General features: G+C 46.4%; 1 protein-coding gene across 5 annotated transcripts in view; it reads right to left on the minus strand.

Moving 5' to 3' along the window:
• STRBP (spermatid perinuclear RNA binding protein) overlaps nucleotides 1-19,639 on the minus strand; it is a 540,853-nt gene that overhangs the window by 16,003 nt on the left and 505,211 nt on the right. For all 5 annotated transcript variants that reach the window (XM_063936846.1, XM_063936847.1, XM_063936843.1 and 2 more), the window contains one exon: nucleotides 2,549-2,689. In XM_063936846.1, the coding sequence (XP_063792916.1) occupies nucleotides 2,549-2,689 (141 nt within the window). The remainder of the gene's footprint in view (nucleotides 1-2,548; nucleotides 2,690-19,639) is intronic.

Consider the following 19,639-nt stretch of genomic DNA (forward strand, 5'->3'; position numbering starts at 1 on the left):
GGTGTAACGTGTAAGGGGCTCTACTGTGCGGTGTAACGTGTAAGGGGCTCTACTGTGCGGTGTAACGTGTAAGGGGCTCTGTGTGGCATAATGTGTAAGGGGCTCTACTGTGTGGCATAACGTGTATAAGGGGTAATACTATGTGGTGTAATGTGAATAATTTGAGTCCTGATAAAGTGCTATATAAATAAAGTTATTATTTTATTATTACCAGTTATTTATATATCACACACATACAGTATTCCGCAGCGCTTTACAGAAAATATTTTGCCTTTCACATCAGTCCCTGCCCCATGGGTGCTTACAATCTATATTCCTCACACACATACACACACAATATTTTTTGTTGGGAGCCAATTAAACTACCAGTATATTTTTGGATTGGGAGAATATACAAACTCCACACAGTCAGGGCCATGGTGGGAATCAAACCCCTCAGTGCTGTGAGGCAGTAATGCTAACCATTACACCATCCGTACTGCCATGCCCCTAGTTTGTTGTTGCAAGCCTTTGGCATTCACTCACCCTATTTTAAACATGGGGGTTGCCCAAAGGAAACTTTCGCCCTGAGCTCCACAAGGTCTAGAACCGGCCCTGTCACCAATTTAGGATTTTTAAATATTGTTTCTTTTCAAATGTAACATGCACCCAATTCAGTACAGGAGAGGAGGCGCAAAAACATACCCTTGCTCCGGGCACCATGACTTCTAGCTACACCTCTGCCTGTAAGGCCCTTTTGCTATGGATTTGGTGGTCTACCAACCTGCACTTAGATGCACAGGTGCAGCAGTTGCATATTCACTTAGTGCCTGATTCAGAGATGGATGTCTTTGGACGCAGCTGCTGTGCAAAAAGATGCTAATGCCTGCCGGATTCGTCTGAAGAAAACAATACTCCGATGCCTGTATCTGAAGACACACAATCAGGTCAACATCGCAACCTTCGGTCGCACTGTTTGCATCTTTGGCCATTTGAGTAAGCCTAAACTCATTCAGAATGACCCCTCCTGCCTGCTTGTGAGGCCATATAGGGTTATATTCAATTCCTGTTGGATCCTTTCTGACGGAAAAGATCCGAAAGGTCAGTATTCAATGAACGGCCAAATCAGACAGTCGGATTTGCCTGTTCCCGACAACTATCACAAGTTCATGGGGAGGCAGACGCTGCTCATATCACGTGCTGTCATCTATTTCTGACCCGTCCAGCGGGCGGGTCCTCTAATGCGGAGCGCCGGTGTCCCGTCCATGCTGCTGATGTCCCAGTGTTTCCAGTCACTGACCCGCTCCTCTCATCACCCGTCCACGCTCCTCTCCTCATATGGTCCCCAGCCCCTCCTACCTGTCCCCGCTCCCCAGTCTCATCTCCCCTGTTCCGACAATGTCAATCCGACTTAAAAAAATAAATAAGACAGATTGACGTTGTCGAAACCGGGGCCAAAACCTGTAATATTTGGCAGCAGGAAACATGGATCCGCAGCTAATCCACCGATCCACGTGTTTTCCGACTTGTCGGAAAGGACTGAATCGGTCAGAACACTTTCCGTCCTAAAAAGTCGGAAACTGCTGTCTTTCCTACAAGACGGCAGTTTCCGACTACAATTGAATACCCCCCTAAATCTGCATCGGAAGAGGAAGATTCCCAAAAAATGAGGCAGACACACCCCCATTTCTAAAATGCAGGCAGTGCTGCTCCTGCCCCCCAAAACAGCCACAAGATGAGGGCACTGCATGGGATCTCACAGGACTTGTTCTGCACATGTGCAAAATGTGTCCTGCGCATGCCCAGTAACACAAACATTGGAGATGTACGTAAACAGGCCTTTAGTCCATAAATGATCCAATGAAAAATATTTTACTTGTACAAACATACAAACTTGTCACAGCAATAACGTAATTAAATAAGCATACACTTGTTAGACCATACAACAATTCTACACTTAGCGCTGTTTATTCATTCTCGAAAAAACAAGAATACATTTTCCATAAGAGATCATTTTAAATAGTTTTATAGTTTCTGCACAAGTGCAGAACTGATTTCCCCAGCAGTAATGTATCGATCACTGACATCACAAAATACTGTGCGAACACACTAAATGTACATAACTTTTTAAAAATAAAAAATGGTTAAATGATAAAAAACAAAATCAACTATGTGTTATGTTGAGTTGGATAAAAAAGCAATACTCAATTACAGTAATCAGTGGTTTCCAAACTGTTTAGACTCACAGCACCCCTAGACCAAACGTTTCTCATTAAGAAATTCAGACAAAAATATGACATTAAGTAAGTTGTGCTTATATGTCATACTTAGGTTCAGTTATGTAGTGAGGGACAGTATTCGCTTCACATATTTCATGCCTGGAAGGCACAGGCACTGGTTTTGCCTATTATATTGACCATAAATAATTTGAATTGGTCCTGGACCACCAATCTGAGGCAACCCAATTTGAGAACAGCTGAGTTAAGTGGTTAATGCATTACACAAATGTCTTACGTCTACCGACTACTGTCTGTGGAGATGCTGTTACTTGCTCACACAGAAACCTTACCTGTGGAATAATCTTTTTTTTCTTGTTATTTGCTGCATTTGGCCCGGAGAACAGCTTCTCAAGGGCAGCGAGTGCTGCACTGGCTTTTGCTACCTTTTTGTTGGGACCAGCACCCTTGAACTTCTGTGTATCTACCTCAACCTGTCAAATGAAAACAGATTTGTATACTGATTAATACAATTTATACTTCATACATACGAAAACAATCTCTACTCAACTCAGAAAAAAAGGCAGATTTTTTTTTATAAAATGAAAAAAAAAAAAAAAAATCCACAAACTGTGTAAGTGATTTCTACTACACTATGTAATATGCATTTGTAATTTGTATAAGCAACGGGAATTTTATACTTACGTTAAGTCCTTTTCTATGACTCCACTGGGATACACTGGACAATAGGATCTCAGCACTTAATTATAATCAATATCCCCACCCTGCAGTGAACTACAGTGCATTATTGTTCACAAAACTCCACATGACAGAGCCAAAGAGAAACTAATTAAGAGAAACAGTGTCACCCTCAAAGTAAAAAATAAATATTTAAGTTAGGGAACTTCTTAACAAGGGAACTAGAGCATAAATATATGAAAGTGTCCTCAATTAAGTAAAAAAGGATCTAATGTAATATTGAAAAATCTTTTTCATCCCTTTAGGAGACATTGGACCGTGAAGACATCCCAAAGATGTCCCTTTAGTTGGAGTTAGTTCTAAGTATTGCAGACTGCAACACCTTCCTAGCAAATTTGGAATCATTAGATACTTACTCGTTTACATCAAAACGGTAACATTTATTAAAAGTATGCCCAGCGGATAATGTGGCTTCCCAAGATGGCTGCTCAGCTGATGTCTCATGCAGCACCGGCCAAGAGGTGCTCAATGATTTGGTTGAATACGGCTTCACATACGTGTCCCAACTGAAGTGTGCCAAATCACAAAAGTGATGAACAGAGTGTAGTGGGCACCCGCCTCTTCAATCTGCTTTACTGTCTCCCCATTCCACAAAAAGTCCTAGTTAGACTCCCAACCCTAACTTAGAATGACCTCCTACATCATATCAACCACACTCCTCTAACTGCTGCCTCTATTCCACCGTGGTTACCTCTTCTCACGCTCGCATCCAAGATTATTTTCTGTCTAAGAGGTCGCCCTAGGTGCGGATATGACAAGTATGCCAGAGGGAAACATTCAGCTAAGGTATTAGCTACCAAGGAAAGGGCTGCGTATGGAGGGGCATAGCCAGGGATTTTAGAAAGTAATCTGTCCCAAACCCGTATAGAGGAGTCCGTAGAGAGAAGAGATGTGGTGGATGAAGGATTTTGGGAGTCCATAGGAGATCCTCTAATGGGTAGCCTGAACAACCAGTTTTTTTCAATAGGTACCAAGGTAGACGTGGACGGTGAAACCACCCAGTGGTTTCAATAGTGCAAGGAGACATGCTTCATGATAAGTGTCCAAATCGGGGAGAGCGAAACCCCCACGATGGCGGGGTAAAATCATTCTAGAGCGAGCCAGTTTAGGAGGATGGGACTTCCACAGGAATTTAGAAAGTATAAGCCTGCATTTATCTAGATAACGTCTGGGAAAGATAAAAGGTATAGTTAGAAAATAAATACATTAGCTTCGGTAGTAGGGTCATTTTAAAGGCTGCTAGATGGCCTAGCCAGGATATTTCGCAGGAGAGCCAGGATAAAGTCGAAGACTGAAGAGAGTCAATAAGAGAGGGTAAGTTCACGTCAAAAACAGAGGAAAGTAGAGGGGGGATGTGTATGCCTAAGTAGAGAAGAGAGTCGGATCTCCAATTAGAAGAATACTGAGAGCGTAAATTGGTTACCACATGGTCAGATAGGTTGATAGGAAGGGTGTCAGTTTTAGTCGTATTCAATTTATAATAGGAGGAATCACTAAATCTGGTCAATAGGGCATAATAATGAGGGAGAGAAGTAATGGGGTGTGTAACGAAAAGGAGAACGTCGTCAGCAAAGAGACAAAGTTTGTGGGAGCTCAGACCACAAGTTAACCCTGGAAATTCACGATCTGATCTAATTATGGCCGCTAGGGGTTCTATTATCAAAACAAAAATGAAGGGTGAGAGGGGGCAACCCTGACGTGTGCCATTGGATATTGGGAACGCGCCCAACAGAAAGCCTTTGCTGAATTGCTGTAGGCGAGCTATACAACGCCGGAATGGACGCCAAAATCTGGTCACAAAAAACAAATTTAGTCAAAACAGTGCGCATATATAACCAACTCAGCCTATTGAACGCTTTCTCAGTGTCTAGAGAAAACAAAAGAAAACCATCTCCTTCAGAAAGTCAATTAAGTTGAAAACTCTGTGGGTGTTGTCAGATGCCTGCCGGGCACGTACCCAAACTAATCTGGGTGAATTAGAGAGGGAAAGTAAACATTTAGACGGGTCATTATCAACTTAGCATATAGTTTAACATCGCCATTGAGTAGGGCAATCAGCCGGTAATGCTGGCAGAGGGCTGGGTCTTCACCTGGTTTGGGGAGTGCGACTACCTGAGCTTCAAGCATTACCGCAGGGAACGCACCAGTACGAGTCACTTCATTAAACAGAGCCACCATGGTGGAGGAGAGGCAATCCCCAAAAGGAACATAGAAGTCATTAGTAAAGCAGTCAGGGCCAGTAGCTTTATTCTTAGGGAGGGTTTTAATCGCAGCGTCCAACTCAAGTGAAGACTAAGGAGCATTTAACGATTCAAACGGATCATCAGATAAAGGTTAAATCAAGGGAAGATAGAAAAGATTGAAGTCTCACGGGTAAGTTGGGGCATAGAAAGGCTTGATGCCAGGTTGTACAATTGCGCATAGTAATTTGTAAACTGGTAAGAGATATCTAGAGGGTTTGCTAGCTTAGAGCCCGATGGGGAAATAACATTTAATCCTGTTGCAGGCTTGTTGGGCGCGTAACTGACGTGCTAGCATCTTCCCAGGTCTATTACCCACTACGTAAAACTTTTGTCTCAATCGACTGAGGGCAACCTGGGTTTTAGAGACTAAAATTTTCTGCAATTGCCTGCGGATTTCGGAAAGTTCTTTACGAAGGGTAGGGTGGAGCTTATTTCTATCTTCGAGTTCTTTAAGTTTAACCTCTAAGTCAATTTGCATAGCTTGTTTTTTTAAGTGTAGCCCCATCTTGAATAGCAGAGCCATGGACTACAGCTTTAAAGGCACACCAATGGTTTAAAATGGAGGTATCAGAGGGGGAGTTTGTAGCCATGTAGAGAGAAATACAATCGAAGATAGTCTTTTTCGCCATTGGATCAGATAGGAGGTGAGGGGAAAGGCGCCACTATCTGGGGGGCATAGAAGTTTTAAAGATATCCCAGCTCCAGGACAAAGGAGCATGGTCAGACCAGGATATGGGCAAAATATCCACATTGCCTGAGTGTTGTAAAGTCCACTTATCGCACAACACAAGGTCAATGCGAGAGTAAGAGTTATGGACAGGGGAGAAAAATGTGTAATCCCTGCCAGAAGGGTTTTTAATATATAGGTCGAACTAGGCGATTATGAAATGCCATGGAGGGGCCCCAGGCGTAGTCTAGGAGCGTCAGAGCCAAATGGAGTGGATTTATCCAATTTTGGGTCAATTACTAAGTTTAAGTCTCCTAATAAAATTAAAGAGCCTACACAAATCTTCTGTATAGTTAAGCAGAGTTTTCTAAGAAAAGCCACATGATTTGAATTGGGGCCATAAAGAGAAACAATACGTAGTAACAAGTTTATCTTCTAAAACATCCGTGAGAATCAAATAGCGACCAGATTTAACTAATTGGTAAAACAAAGGAGAATGTAAAACAAATGAGACCGTGTTCATAAAGAGAATAGCCACCCCTTTCCTCTTAAAAGGGCCATTAGCAAAGTATCCAATTGGGTATCTCTGGTCTTTCAATACAGGAGGGCTGAGAGAAGAAAAATGGGTCACTTGCAAGGCAACAATATCAGCTCTTTGGTTATGAAAGGAAGATAACGCTAACCTACACTTATTAGGGAAGTTTAATCCCTTAACATTTAGGGAAACAATTCTAACCATGGTAAAGCAGTCAGGTCACAATAGTATAGGAGACAAACCAGGGTGGGGTGGGGGGTAGAGGGAGTGGGGAAGCAAAAAACAGGGGCAAGGATAGGAAAGAGAAAAAAAAAACAGGGGGAAGAAACCAAAATGACCCAGTAAATCGGGTCCATATTGCTACTGTAGGGGAAAGACAAAATACAGTAGGTTAAACAAGGAGGAAATGGCATCAGCAATCCACCCAGGGGCGATAAAAAAAAAGAAAAGAAAAAGAAAAAAAGGGACAAGCGTACATACATTAAGAAAATCTTGGCACTGACTAGCTTAATCTATGACAATAAAGACTAATATGGAGTGCATAATTAAGATATCGTAGAAAATATAGGAAAGAAGAGACATAAAACAGAACAAAAAACAAACACAGTACGCATATATGCAAGATCAAAAACATGTAGAACCAACATAGGAACTCACGGAACCTGGTGAGAATTAGTAGACCGTTCCATAATTGCGTCCAGCAGGAGGACGTTTATATTCCAGGTAACTGCATATGGTAGATTAGAACAGCGTTCAGGTAGTAGACCATTCCGGTCGGGGTGCAGGACGTCTCACAGGAGCAACAGGTAGTTGTACCGGAATGTCCCAATCAGCAAGCAGTTTAATGCCTGCCTCCCGGTCAGAAATAACAAATGAGTTATTGTCAGGCAACTATTAATTTCACCAAGAAACCCCACCTGTAGCAGATCTCCTGGGAACTAAGGGCAGTGGTAATGGGAGCTAGCGATCTTTGTTGCAATACAGTGAAGGCGGAGAAATCCGGAAAGAGTTGTAGACCTTCCAGAACATCCGCCTTATCTGCGTCGTGGGCCGCATGAAGAAAACGCTCCTTAGTTAAAAAAAAGTGGACCCAAAGAAGTTTATCCCTAGGAAGGGAAGCAGATATAGACCGGGGTTTAGGCAGACGGTGTATCCGATCAATAAGCAGATCTTTGTTGTTCGCCTCAGACAATAACTTACGAAACAGGGACATTACATAATCCAGCAATTCTATGTTGGCTACGGAGTCGGGAATTCCTTGGATTTTAATGTTAATTCTCCTGGACCTGTTCTCCATATCCACCATTTTGCTCTTGAACGCCACCAATTCCACCTGTTGATGGTCATGAGCAGTAATGAGGTCATTATGCGAAGCCACCAATTCCTCCATTTTACTCTCTAGATGATCCGCCCTGTCACCAATGGCGGACCATTCGACCTTTACTTCATGGATAGCAGCGGTTAGATCTTGAGAAAGGGCAGACTCTAAATCTGCCAATACTTGACAGTCTTCACGCTAAGAGGGTCAGTGGAGTTAGGATCTTCTCCTGGTACTGAAAGTAAACGAGTCGCATCCGGTTGGCCAGGGCTATTCGCAGAGGTGGAGGAATGAACCCTGTGAGCCAAAGGAGAGGTACGAGACATTTTCTGGCTAGGGAAAGAAACCGAAGGAGGGAATGCACCTTTAGACTTCTTAGGAGGCATGGTAACATCCAAGTTCGGAGGAAACGTTCAAGTATACAAAAAGAGGACACAGATCAAAGAGCTTTCATTTTTGATCGTGATGAGCGGATTCGGTTTTACTCTGTTCTCAAAACCGAATCTTATTGGCTATCCAAAACACGTGACATCAGTGAGCCAATAAGATTCGGTTTTGAGAACAGAGTAAAACCGAGTAAAACCGAATCCGCTCATCACTAATTTTTGAGTGATTCATGAAAACTGTATTTAAAAGTCAACAACATTTTTTTCAGTTCACTACATTAGGAGGAATGCATATTCCTTTTCCGGTGTGTTTGGGGACGAAAATCTACAGACACCACCTGCGCCCACTTCTGCGCAGGTGCAAAAACTGAAGTGGAAAGATACTTCAATTGTGTTGAATAGACCCGCCTTTTACATTTTCATGGACTTTAAATAGTGAAGAAAAGTTGGTCACTAATTTAAGCCCACCTATATCTAACCTGTTCATGGACCATTTGTGTCACATTTGAAAAAGCGGAGTGTTTTATTACAGTATCAGACTGGGAGAATGTGTGCTGGGAGCAGGAAAAACCGGCAACTTGGAGAAGGGTTGCTGGGAGGGAGAGACACAGCAGACAGAGATCAACACTGTACTCACAAGAAGGCCTCAGTCACCTGGCTATCTTTGGATCAGTGAGCAAGCTACAATTCTTCTATATGTGGTGTATTAAAAGGAAAAAAACAAAGACTGAGCATCTTAGCTATGTTGTTATTTCAGACTACCTGGAACACAACACTGTGGCAGTCTACTGCTTCCAGAGAAAACTCAAACTTCTTAAAGAAAAAATTTGAAAAATAACCAAAAATCTATTTCTACTTCTCCGATGGGCCAGCTGCAAAACTTGAAAACAAGAAAAAGTTTTCCAACTTATGCTCTTATAAAGAAGATTTTGGTATAGAAGCAGAGTGGCATTTTTCTGGTCCTTGCGATTGTGTTGGTGGCACAGTGAAGAGGTTAGCATCCTGAGCAAGCATGGAACGTCCATATGCAGCGCCTTAACTAGACATTTTGGTGCCCTGTGCCAGAAAAAAAATTGGTGCCTCCCCCATAAGTAAATTATGGACAGTGCGTGGTGAAGGCACGCAGCAAAAAATAAGATTTTACTCACCGGTAAATCTATTTCTCTTAGTCCGTAGTGGATGCTGGGGACTCCGTAAGGACCATGGGGAATAGACGGCTCCGCAGGAGACTGGGCACATCTAAAGAAAGATTTAGGACTATCTGGTGTGCACTGGCTCCTCCCCCTATGACCCTCCTCCAAGCCTCAGTTAGGAACTGTGCCCGGAAGAGCTGACACAATAAGGAAGGATTTTGAATCCCGGGTAAGACTCATACCAGCCACACCAATCACACCATATAACACGTGATAGGAACCCCGGTTAACAGTATGATAACAATTGGAGCCTCTGAAGAGATGGCTCACAACAAAACCCGATTTTTGTAACAATAACTATGTACCAGTATTGCAGACAATCCGCACTTGGGATGGGCGCCCAGCATCCACTACGGACTACGAGAAATAGATTTACCGGTGAGTAAAATCTTATTTTCTCTGACGTCCTAGTGGATGCTGGGGACTCCGTAAGGACCATGGGGATTATACCAAAGCTCCCAAACGGGCGGGAGAGTGCGGATGACTCTGCAGCACCGAATGAGAGAACTCCAGGTCCTCCTCAGCCAGGGAATCAAATTTGTAGAATTTAGCAAACGTGTTTGCCCCTGACCAAGTAGCTGCTCGGCAAAGTTGTAAAGCCGAGACCCCTCGGGCAGCCGCCCAAGATGAGCCCACCTTCCTTGTGGAATGGGCTTTTATTGATTTAGGCTGCGGTAATCCTACCGCAGAATGCGCCAGCTGAATAGTGCTACAAATCCAGCGCGCAATAGACTGCTTAGAAGCAGGAGCACCCAGCTTGTTGGGTGCATACAGAATAAACAGCGAGTCAGTTTTTCTGACTCCAGCCGTCCTGGAAACATAAATTTTCAGGGCCCTGACTACGTCCAGCAACTTGGAATCCTCCAAGTCCCTAGTAGCCGCAGGCACCACAATAGGTTGGTTCAAGTGAAAAGCTGAGACCACCTTCGGGAGAAACTGAGGACGAGTCCTCAATTCTGCCCTATCCATCTGGAAAATCAGATAAGGGCTTTTTCAAGACAAAGCCGCCAAATCTGAAACCCGCCTGGCCGAAGCCAGGGCCAACAGTATGACCACTTTCCACACGAGATATTTTAATTCCACAGTCTTAAGTGGTTCGAACCAATGTGATTTCAGGAATGCCAAAACCACATTGAGATCCCAAGGTGCCACTGGGGGCACAAAAGGAGGCTGAATATGCAGAACTCCTTTGACAAAAGTCTGAACTTCAGGCAGTGAAGCCAGTTCTTTCTGGAAGAAAATCGACAGAGCCGAAATCTGGACCTTGATGGACCCCAATTTGAGGCCCAACGTCACCCCTGCTTGCAGGAAGTGTAGGAATCGACCCAGTTGAAATTCCTCCTTCGGGGCCTTCATGGCCTCACACCAAGCAACATATTTCCGCCAAATGTGGTAATAATGTCTTGCGGTGACATCCTTCCTGGCTTTGATCAGGGTAGGGATGACTTCCTCCGGAATACCCTTTTCCTTTAGGATCCGGTGTTCAACCGCCATGCCGTCAAATGCAGCCGCGGTAAGTCTTGGAACAGACAGGGTCCCTGCTGCAGCAGGTCTTGTCTGAGCGGCAGAGGCCAAGGGTCCTCTGCCAGCATCTCTTGAAGTTCCGGGTACCAAGCTCTTCTTGGCCAATCCGGAACCATGAGTATGGTTTTCACTCCTCGCATTCTTATTATTCTCAGTACCCTGGGTATGAGAGGTAGAGGAGGAAACACATAAACCGACTGGTACACCCACGGTGTCACTAGAGCGTCCACAGCGATCGCCTGAGGGTCCCTTGACCTGGCGCAATATCTTTTCAACTTTTTGTTGAGGCGGGACGCCATCATGTCCACCCGTGGTCATTCCCAACGGTTTACCCGCATTTGGAAAACTTCTGGAAGAAGTCCCCATTCTCCCGGGTGTAGGTCGCCCATCGGAGAATCCTTGTGGCTATTGCCATCGCCATCCTGCTTCTTGTGCCGCCCTGTCTGTTTACATGGGCGACCGCCGTGATGTTGTCTGAATGGATCAGTACCGGCTGGTTTTGAAGCAGGGGCCTTGCTTGGCTTAGGGCATTGTAAATGGCCCTTAGCTCCAGAATAATTATGTGAAGCGAAATCTCCTTGGAAATTTCTTCCCTGTGTGACTGCACCCCAGCCCCGAAGGCTGGCCTCCGTGGTCACCAGGACCCAGTCCTGTATTCCGAATCTGCGGCCCTCTAGTAGATGAGCCCTCTGCAGCCACCACAGCAGCGACACCCTGTTTCTTGCCGACAGGGTTATCCGCTGTTGTATCTGTAGATGGGACCCGGACCATTTGTCCCACAGGTCCCACTGGAACGTCCTTGCGTGGAACCTTCCGAATGGAATTATGCTTCGTACGAAGCTACCATTTTTTCCAGGACTCGTGTGCTTCCACTGGAAGAAACACTCTTTTCTGGTCTGTGTCCAGAATCATTCCCAGGAACAGAAGACGTGTCGTCGGGACCAGCTGTGACTTTGGAATATTGAGAATCCAGTCGTGCTGTTGTAGCACTTCCCGAGAGAGTGCTACCCCTACTACCAACTGTTCTTTGGACCTCGCCTTTATCAGGAGATCGTCCAAGTACGGGATAATAAAAACTTCCTTCTTGCGAAGGAGTATCATCATTTCGGCCGTTACCTTGGTAAAGACCTTCGGTGCCGTGGACAACTCCAACGGCAGCGTCTGGAACTGATAGTGACAGTCCTGTACCACACATCTGAGGTACTCCTGGTGAGGAGGGTAAATGGGGACATGCAGGTACGCATCCTTGATGTCCAGGGAGACCCTGTAATCCCCCTCGTCCAGGCTCGTAATAACCGCCCTGAGCGATTCCATCTCGAACTTGAATCTTCTGATATAAAAGTTCAAGTATTTTAATTTTAAGATGGGTCTCACCGAACCGTTCTGTTTCGGTACCACAACCATTGTGGAATAGTAACCCCTTCCTTGCTGAAGGAGGGGCACCTTGACAATCACTTGTTGTGATTATAGTGTTGAATAGCCACCAACACCGCCTCCCTGGCAGAGGGAGGTGCCGGTAAGGCAGATTTTAGGAAACAGCGGGGGGAAGAACGTCTCGAACTCCAGCCTGTACCCCTGAGATACTACTTGAAGGACCCAGGATGTGAGAGAGCCCACTGGGCGCTGAAATTTCTGAGACGGGCCCCCACCGTACCCGGGTCCGCCTGAGCAGCCCCAGCGTCATGCTGTGGACTTACCGGACGCAGGGAGGACTTCTGCTCTTGGGAACTAGCTGTGCGCTGCAGCTTTTTCCTCTACCTTTGCCTCTCGGCAGAAAGGATGAGCCTCTAGCCCTCTTGCTTTTCTGGGGCTGAAAGGACTGTACTTGATGATACGGTGCTTTCCTTTGTTGTGGGGTAGCCTGTGGCAAAAAAGTCGATTTCCCAGCAGTAGCTGTGGAAACGAGGTCTGAAAGACCATCCCCAAACAGTTTTACCCCCTTATAGGGCAAAACTTCCATGTGCCGATTCGAGTCGGCATCGCCTGACCATTGCCGAGTCCATAACCCCCGTCTGGCGGCAATGGACCTAGCGCTTATTTTTGATGCCAGCCGGCAAATATCCCTCTGTGCATCACGCATGTATAAGACCACGTCTTTTATATGCTCTATTGTCAGCAAAATATTGTCCCTATCCATAGTTATTTTTCCGACAGGGAATCTGACCACGCAGCGGGAGCACTGTACATCCATGCCGAAGCAATGGCTGGTCGCAATATAATGCCCGAGTGTGTGACTATATCTTTCAGGGTAACCCCCTGCTTTTTATCAGCAGGTTCCTTCAGGGCGGCCGTATCCGGAGACGGTAGTGCCACCTTTTCTGATAAGCGTGTAAGCGCTGTATCTACCCTATGGGGTGTTTCCCAACGTGACCTATCCTCTGGCGGGAAAGGGTACGCTGCCAATAACCGTTTAGAAATTATCAATTTCTTACCGGGGGAAGACCACGCTTCCTCACACACCTCATTTAATTTCTCAGATGTAGGAAAAACTACTGGTAGTTTTCTGTCACCAAACATAATACCCTTTTATGTGGTACCTGGGGTATTATCATAAATGTGTAATACATTTTTCATTGCCTCAATCATGTAACGGGTGGACCTATTTGGAGGGTACACTAGTCTCATCGTCGTCGACACTGGAGTCGGTATCCGTGTCGACATCTGTTTCTGCCATGAGGTAGCGGGCGTTTTTAGAGCCCCCCATGACATTTGAGACGCTGGAACAGGCACAAGCTGAGTAGCCGGCTGTTCTGTGTCGCCGACCTTTTGTGTAAGGAGTTGACACTTTCACGTAATCCTTCCATAAGTCCAACCACACCGGTGTCGATCCCGCAGGGGGTGACATCACATTTACAGGCATTCGCTCCGCCTCCACATCATTATCCTCCTCATACATGTCGACACAGCCGTACCGACACACAGCATACACACAGGGAATGCTCTGACAGAGGACAGGACCCCACAAAGCCCTTTGGGGAGACAGAGGGAGAGTATGCCAGCACACACCAGGGCGCTATATATCACAGGGATATCACATATAAAGAGTGTTTTCCCTTATAGCTGCCTATATATATTGTATACTGCGCCTAAATTGTGCCCCCCCCCTCTCTTTTTAACCCTTTCTGTAGTGTATTGACTGCAGGGGAGAGCCAGGGAGCTTCCCTCCAACGGAGCTGTGAGGGAAAAATGGCGCCAGTGTGCTGAAGGAGATAGCTCCGCCCCTTTTTCGCTGACTTTCTCCCGCATTTTTATGGATTCTGGCAGGGGTTAAAAAGCACCTATATAGCCTCTGGGGCTATATATGGTGCCAGTTTGCCAGCCAAGGTGTCAGTATTGCTGCTCAGGGCGCCCGCCCCCCCCCCCCCCCCCCCCCTGCACCCATCAGTGACCGGAGTGTGAGGTGTGCATGAGGAGCAATGGCGCACAGCTGCAGTGCTGTGCGCTACCTTGGAGAAGACAGAAGTCTTCAGCCGCCGATTTTCCGGACCACCTTCTTGCTTCTGGCTCTGTAAGGGGGACGGCGGCGCGGCTCCGGGAACGGACGACGAGGTCGGGTCCTGTGTTCGATCCCTCTGGAGCTAATGGTGTCCAGTAGCCTAAGAAGCCCAAGCTACCACCACTTAGGTAGGTTCGCTTCTTCTCCCCTTAGTCCCTCGATGCAGTGAGCCTGTTGCCAGCAGGTCTCACTGAAAATAAAAAACCTAACAAACACTTTCTTCCTAGGAGCTCAGGAGAGCCCCTAGTGTGCATCCAGCTCAGCCGGGCACAGAAATCTAACTGAGGCTTGGAGGAGGGTCATAGGGGGAGGAGCCAGTGCACACCAGATAGTCCTAAATCTTTCTTTAGATGTGCCCAGTCTCCTGCGGAGCCGTCTATTCCCCATGGTCCTTACGGAGTCCCCAGCATCCACTAGGACGTCAGAGAAATATAGGGGTGTGGTTTCATGGGGAAGGGGCATGGTCACCAATTCTCCATTTTTCATATTACGCCACAGTAGTACCACATATATATTACGCCAGGGAGAGCCCGCTTTTACACATTACTCCAGGCAAAGCCCCCTTTTACACATTAAACCAGGCAGAGTTCCCTTTTACACATTACACCAGGCAGAGTTCCCTTTTACACATTACACCAGGCAGAGTTCCCTTTTACACATTACGCCAGGCAGAGTCCCCTTTTACACATTATTCCAGGCAAAGCCTCTATTACACATTATTCCAGGCAAAGCCTCTATTTACACATTATTCCAGGGAAAGCCCCTGTTGCATAATCTAGGAGGGGGAGGTCAGTGTGGGTGTGTGTGCTAGGATATACTCCTCCTCCCGCACAAACATTACAGCTCTTCACATGCTGCGGACACAGAAGCGGAAGCTGGGAGGGGCAGAGTGTACAAAGGGACGGGAAGTTGCAGAGCTGCCCGGCTACCTATGTGAGAAGAAGCCGCGTGCTGCAGCTACCTAGCAGTGTTTGGAGAAAGGAGAACACTGCATTTCAGCATAAATACCATCTGTGAAACACAGTGGTGGTGGTGGTGGTATCATGGTTTGGGCCTGTTTTGCTGCATCTGGCCCAGGACGACTTGCAATCATTGATGGGACAATGAATTCTGAATTATACCAGAATATTCTAAAGTAAAAATGTCAGGACATACAGTGCATGAGATCCATCTCAAGAAAACTTGGGTCATACAGCAAGACAATGACCCAATGCACAAAAGTCATTCGGCCAAAGAATGGTTAAGGAAGAATAAATTTTAAGTTTTGGAATGGCCAAGTCGACGTCCTCAGCTTAATCCAATCGAAAGATTGTGGAAGGACCTGAAGCGACCAGTTCATGGGAGGAAACCCACCAATAAAACAGAGTTGAAGCTGTTTTGTACAGAGGATGTAACAGACTAATCAACAATTACCGTAAAGTTTACATGCAGTTAATTCTGCACAAAGGGGTCATACTAGATACTGAAAGCAAAGATTCACATACTTTCTCTATCGTCCTAGTGGATGCTGGGGTTCCTGAAAGGACCATGGGGAATAGCGGCTCCGCAGGAGACAGGGCACAAAAGTAAAGCTTTCCGATCAGGTGGTGTGCACTGGCTCCTCCCCCTATGACCCTCCTCCAAGCCAGTTAGATTTTTGTGCCCGGCCGAGAAGGGTGCAATCTAGGTGGCTCTCCTAAAGAGCTGCTTAGAAAAGTTTAGCTTAGGTTTTTTATTTTACAGTGAGTCCTGCTGGCAACAGGATCACTGCAACGAGGGACTTAGGGGAGAAGAAGTGAACTCACCTGCGTGCAGGATGGATTGGCTTCTTGGCTACTGGACATCAGCTCCAGAGGGACGATCACAGGTACAGCCTGGATGGTCACCGGAGCCTTGCCGCCGGCCCCCTTGCAGATGCTGAAGTAAGAAGAGGTCCAGAATCGGCGGCAGAAGACTCCTCAGTCTTCTAAAGGTAGCGCACAGCACTGCAGCTGTGCGCCATTTTCCTCTCAGCACACTTCACACGGCAGTCACTGAGGGTGCAGGGCGCTGGGAGGGGGGCGCCCTGGGAGGCAAATGAATACCTATTTTGGCTAAAAATACCTCACATATAGCCTCCGGAGGCTATATGGAGATATTTAACCCCTGCCAGAATCCGTTAAGAGCGGGAGACGAGGCCGCCGAAAAAGGGGCGGGGCCTATCTCCTCAGCACACAGCGCCATTTTCCCTCACAGAAAGGCTGGAGGGAAGGCTCCCAGGCTCTCCCCTGCACTGCACTACAGAAACAGGGTTAAAACAGAGAGGGGGGGCACTAATTTGGCGTTAGAAATATATAAAAAAGATGCTATAAGGGAAAACACTTATATAAGGTTGTCCCTATATAATTATAGCGTTTTTGGTGTGTGCTGGCAAACTCTCCCTCTGTCTCTCCAAAGGGCTAGTGGGTCCTGTCCTCTATCAGAGCATTCCCTGTGTGTGTGCTGTGTGTCGGTACGTGTGTGTCGACATGTAGGAGGACGATGTTGGTGAGGAGGCGGAGCAATTGCCTGTAATGGTGATGTCACTCTCTAGGGAGTCGACACCGGAATGGATGGCTTATTTAGGGAATTACGTGATAATGTCAACACGCTGCAAGGTCGGTTGACGACATGAGACGGCCGACAAACAATTAGTACCGGTCCAGACGTCTCAAAAACACCGTCAGGGGTTTTAAAACGCCCGTTTACTTTAGTCGGTCGACACAGACACAGACAGGGACACTGAATCCAGTGTCGACGGTGAATAAACAAACGTATTCCTTATTAGGGCCACACGTTAAAGGCAATGAAGGAGGTGTTACATATTTCTGATACTACAAGTACCACAAAAGAGGGTATTATGTGGGATGTGAAAAAACTACCATAGTTTTTCCTGAATCAGATAAATTAAATAAAGTGTGTGATGATGCGTGGGTTCCCCCCGATAGAAAATTATGGGCGGTATACCCTTTCCCGCCAGAAGTTAGGGCGCGTTGGGAAACACCCCTTAGGGTGGATAAGGCGCTCACACGCTTATCAAAACAAGTGGCGGTACCGTCTATAGATAGGGCCGTCCTCAAGGTCCAGCTGACAGGAGGTTGGAAAATATCATAAAAAGTATATACACACATACTGGTGTTATACTGCGACCAGCGATCGCCTCAGCCTGGATGTGCAGAGCTGGGGTGGCTTGGTCGGATTCCCTGACTAAAAATATTGATACCCTTGACAGGGACAGTATTTTATTGACTATAGAGCATTTAAAGGATGCATTTCTATATATGCGAGATGCACAGAGGGATATTTGCACTCTGGCATCAAGAGTAAATGCGATGTCCATAACTGCCAGAAGATGTTATGGACACGACAGTGGTCAGGTGATGCAGATTCCAAACGGCACAAAGGTGTATTGCCGTATAAAGGAAGGGGAGTTATTTGGGGTCGGTCCATCGGACCTGGTGGCCACGGCAACTGCTGGAAAATCCACCGTTTTTACCCTAAGTCACATCTCTGCAGAAAAAGACACCGTCTTTTCAGCCTCAGTCCTTTCGTCCCTATAAGATCATATCTGCCCAGGGATAGAGGAAAGGGAAGAAGACTGCAGCAGGCAGCCCATTCCCAGGAACAGAAGCGTTCCACCGCTTCTGACAAGTTCTCAGCATGGCGCTGAGACCGTACAGGACCCCTGGATCCTACAAGTAGTATCCCAGGGGTACAGATTGGAATGTCGAGAAGTTTCCCCTTCGCAGGCTCCTGAAGTCTGCTTTACCAAGGTCTCCCTCCGACAAGGAGGCAGTATGGGAAAAAATTCACAAGCTGTATTCCCAGCAGGTGATAATTAAATTACCCCTCCTACTACAAGAAAAGGGGTATTATTCCACACTATATTGTGGTACTGAAGCCAGAAGGCTAGGTGAGACTTATTCTAAAAAATTTTTTTTTGAACACTTACAAAGGTTCAAATCAAGATGGAGTCGCTCAGAGCAGTGATAACGAACCAGGAAGAAGGGGACTATATAGTGTCCCGGGACATCAGGGATCCTTACCTCTATGTCCCAAAATTGCCCTTCTCACTAAGGGTACCTCAGGTTCGTGGTGCAGAACTGTCACTATCAGTTTCAGACGCTGCCGTTTGGATTGTCCACGGCACCCCGGGTCTTTACCAAGGTAATGGCCGAAATGATGATTCTTCTTCGAAGAAAAGGCGTCTTAATTATCCCTTACTTGGACGATCTCCTGATAAGGGCATAGTCCAGGGAACAGTTGGAGGTCGGAGTAGCACTATCTAGGATACTGCTACAACAGCACGGGTGGATTCTAAATATTCCAAAATCGCAGCTGATCCCGACGACACGTCTGCTGTGCCTAGGGATGATTCAGGACACAGTCCAGAAAAAGGTGTTTCTCCCGGAAGAGAAAGCCAGGGAGTTATCCGAGCTAGTCAGGAACCTCCTAAAAACAGTGCATCATTGCACAAGGGTCCTGGTAAAAATGGTGGCTTCCTACGAAGCAATTCCATTCGGCAGATTTCACGCAAGAACTTTTCAGTGGGATCTGCTGGACAAATGGTCCGGATCGCATCTTCAGATGCATCAGCGGATAACCCTATATCCAAGGACAAGGGTGTCTCTCCTGTGGTGGTTATAGAGTGCTCATCTTCTAGAGGGCCGCAGATTCGGCATTCAGGATTGGATGCTGGTGACCACGGAGCCCAGCCCGAGAGGCTGGGGAGCAGTCACACAAGGAAAAAATTTCCAGGGAGTGTGATCAAGTATGGAGACTTTTCTCCACATAAATATACTGGAGCTAAGGGTAAATTTATAATGCTCTAAGCTTAGCAAGACCTCTGCTTCAAGGTCAGCCGGTATTGATCCAGTGGGAAAAACATCACGGCAGTCGCCCACGTAAACAGACAGGGCGACACAAGAAGCAGGAGGGCAATGGCAAAAACTGCAAGGACTTTTCGCTGGGCGGAAATTCATGTGATAGCACTGTCAGCAGTGTTTCATCCCGGGAATGGAAACTGGGAAGCAGACTTCCTCAGCAGGCACGACCTCCACCCGGGAGAGTGGAAACTTCATCGGGAAGTTTTTTCCACATGATTGTAAACCGTTGGGAAATACCAAAGGTGGACATGATGGCATCCCGTCTGAACAAAAAACGGGACAGGTATTGCGCCAGGTCAAGAGACCCTCAGGCAATAGCTGTGGACGTTCTGGTAACACCGTGGGTGTACCAGTCGGTGTATGTGTTCCCTCCTCTGCTTCTCATACCTAAGGTGCTGAGAATTATAAGACGTAGAGGAGTAAGAACTATACTCATGGCT

Source organism: Pseudophryne corroboree, chromosome 8 (assembly GCF_028390025.1).
Source record: "Pseudophryne corroboree isolate aPseCor3 chromosome 8, aPseCor3.hap2, whole genome shotgun sequence".
NCBI lineage: Eukaryota > Metazoa > Chordata > Amphibia > Anura > Myobatrachidae > Pseudophryne > Pseudophryne corroboree.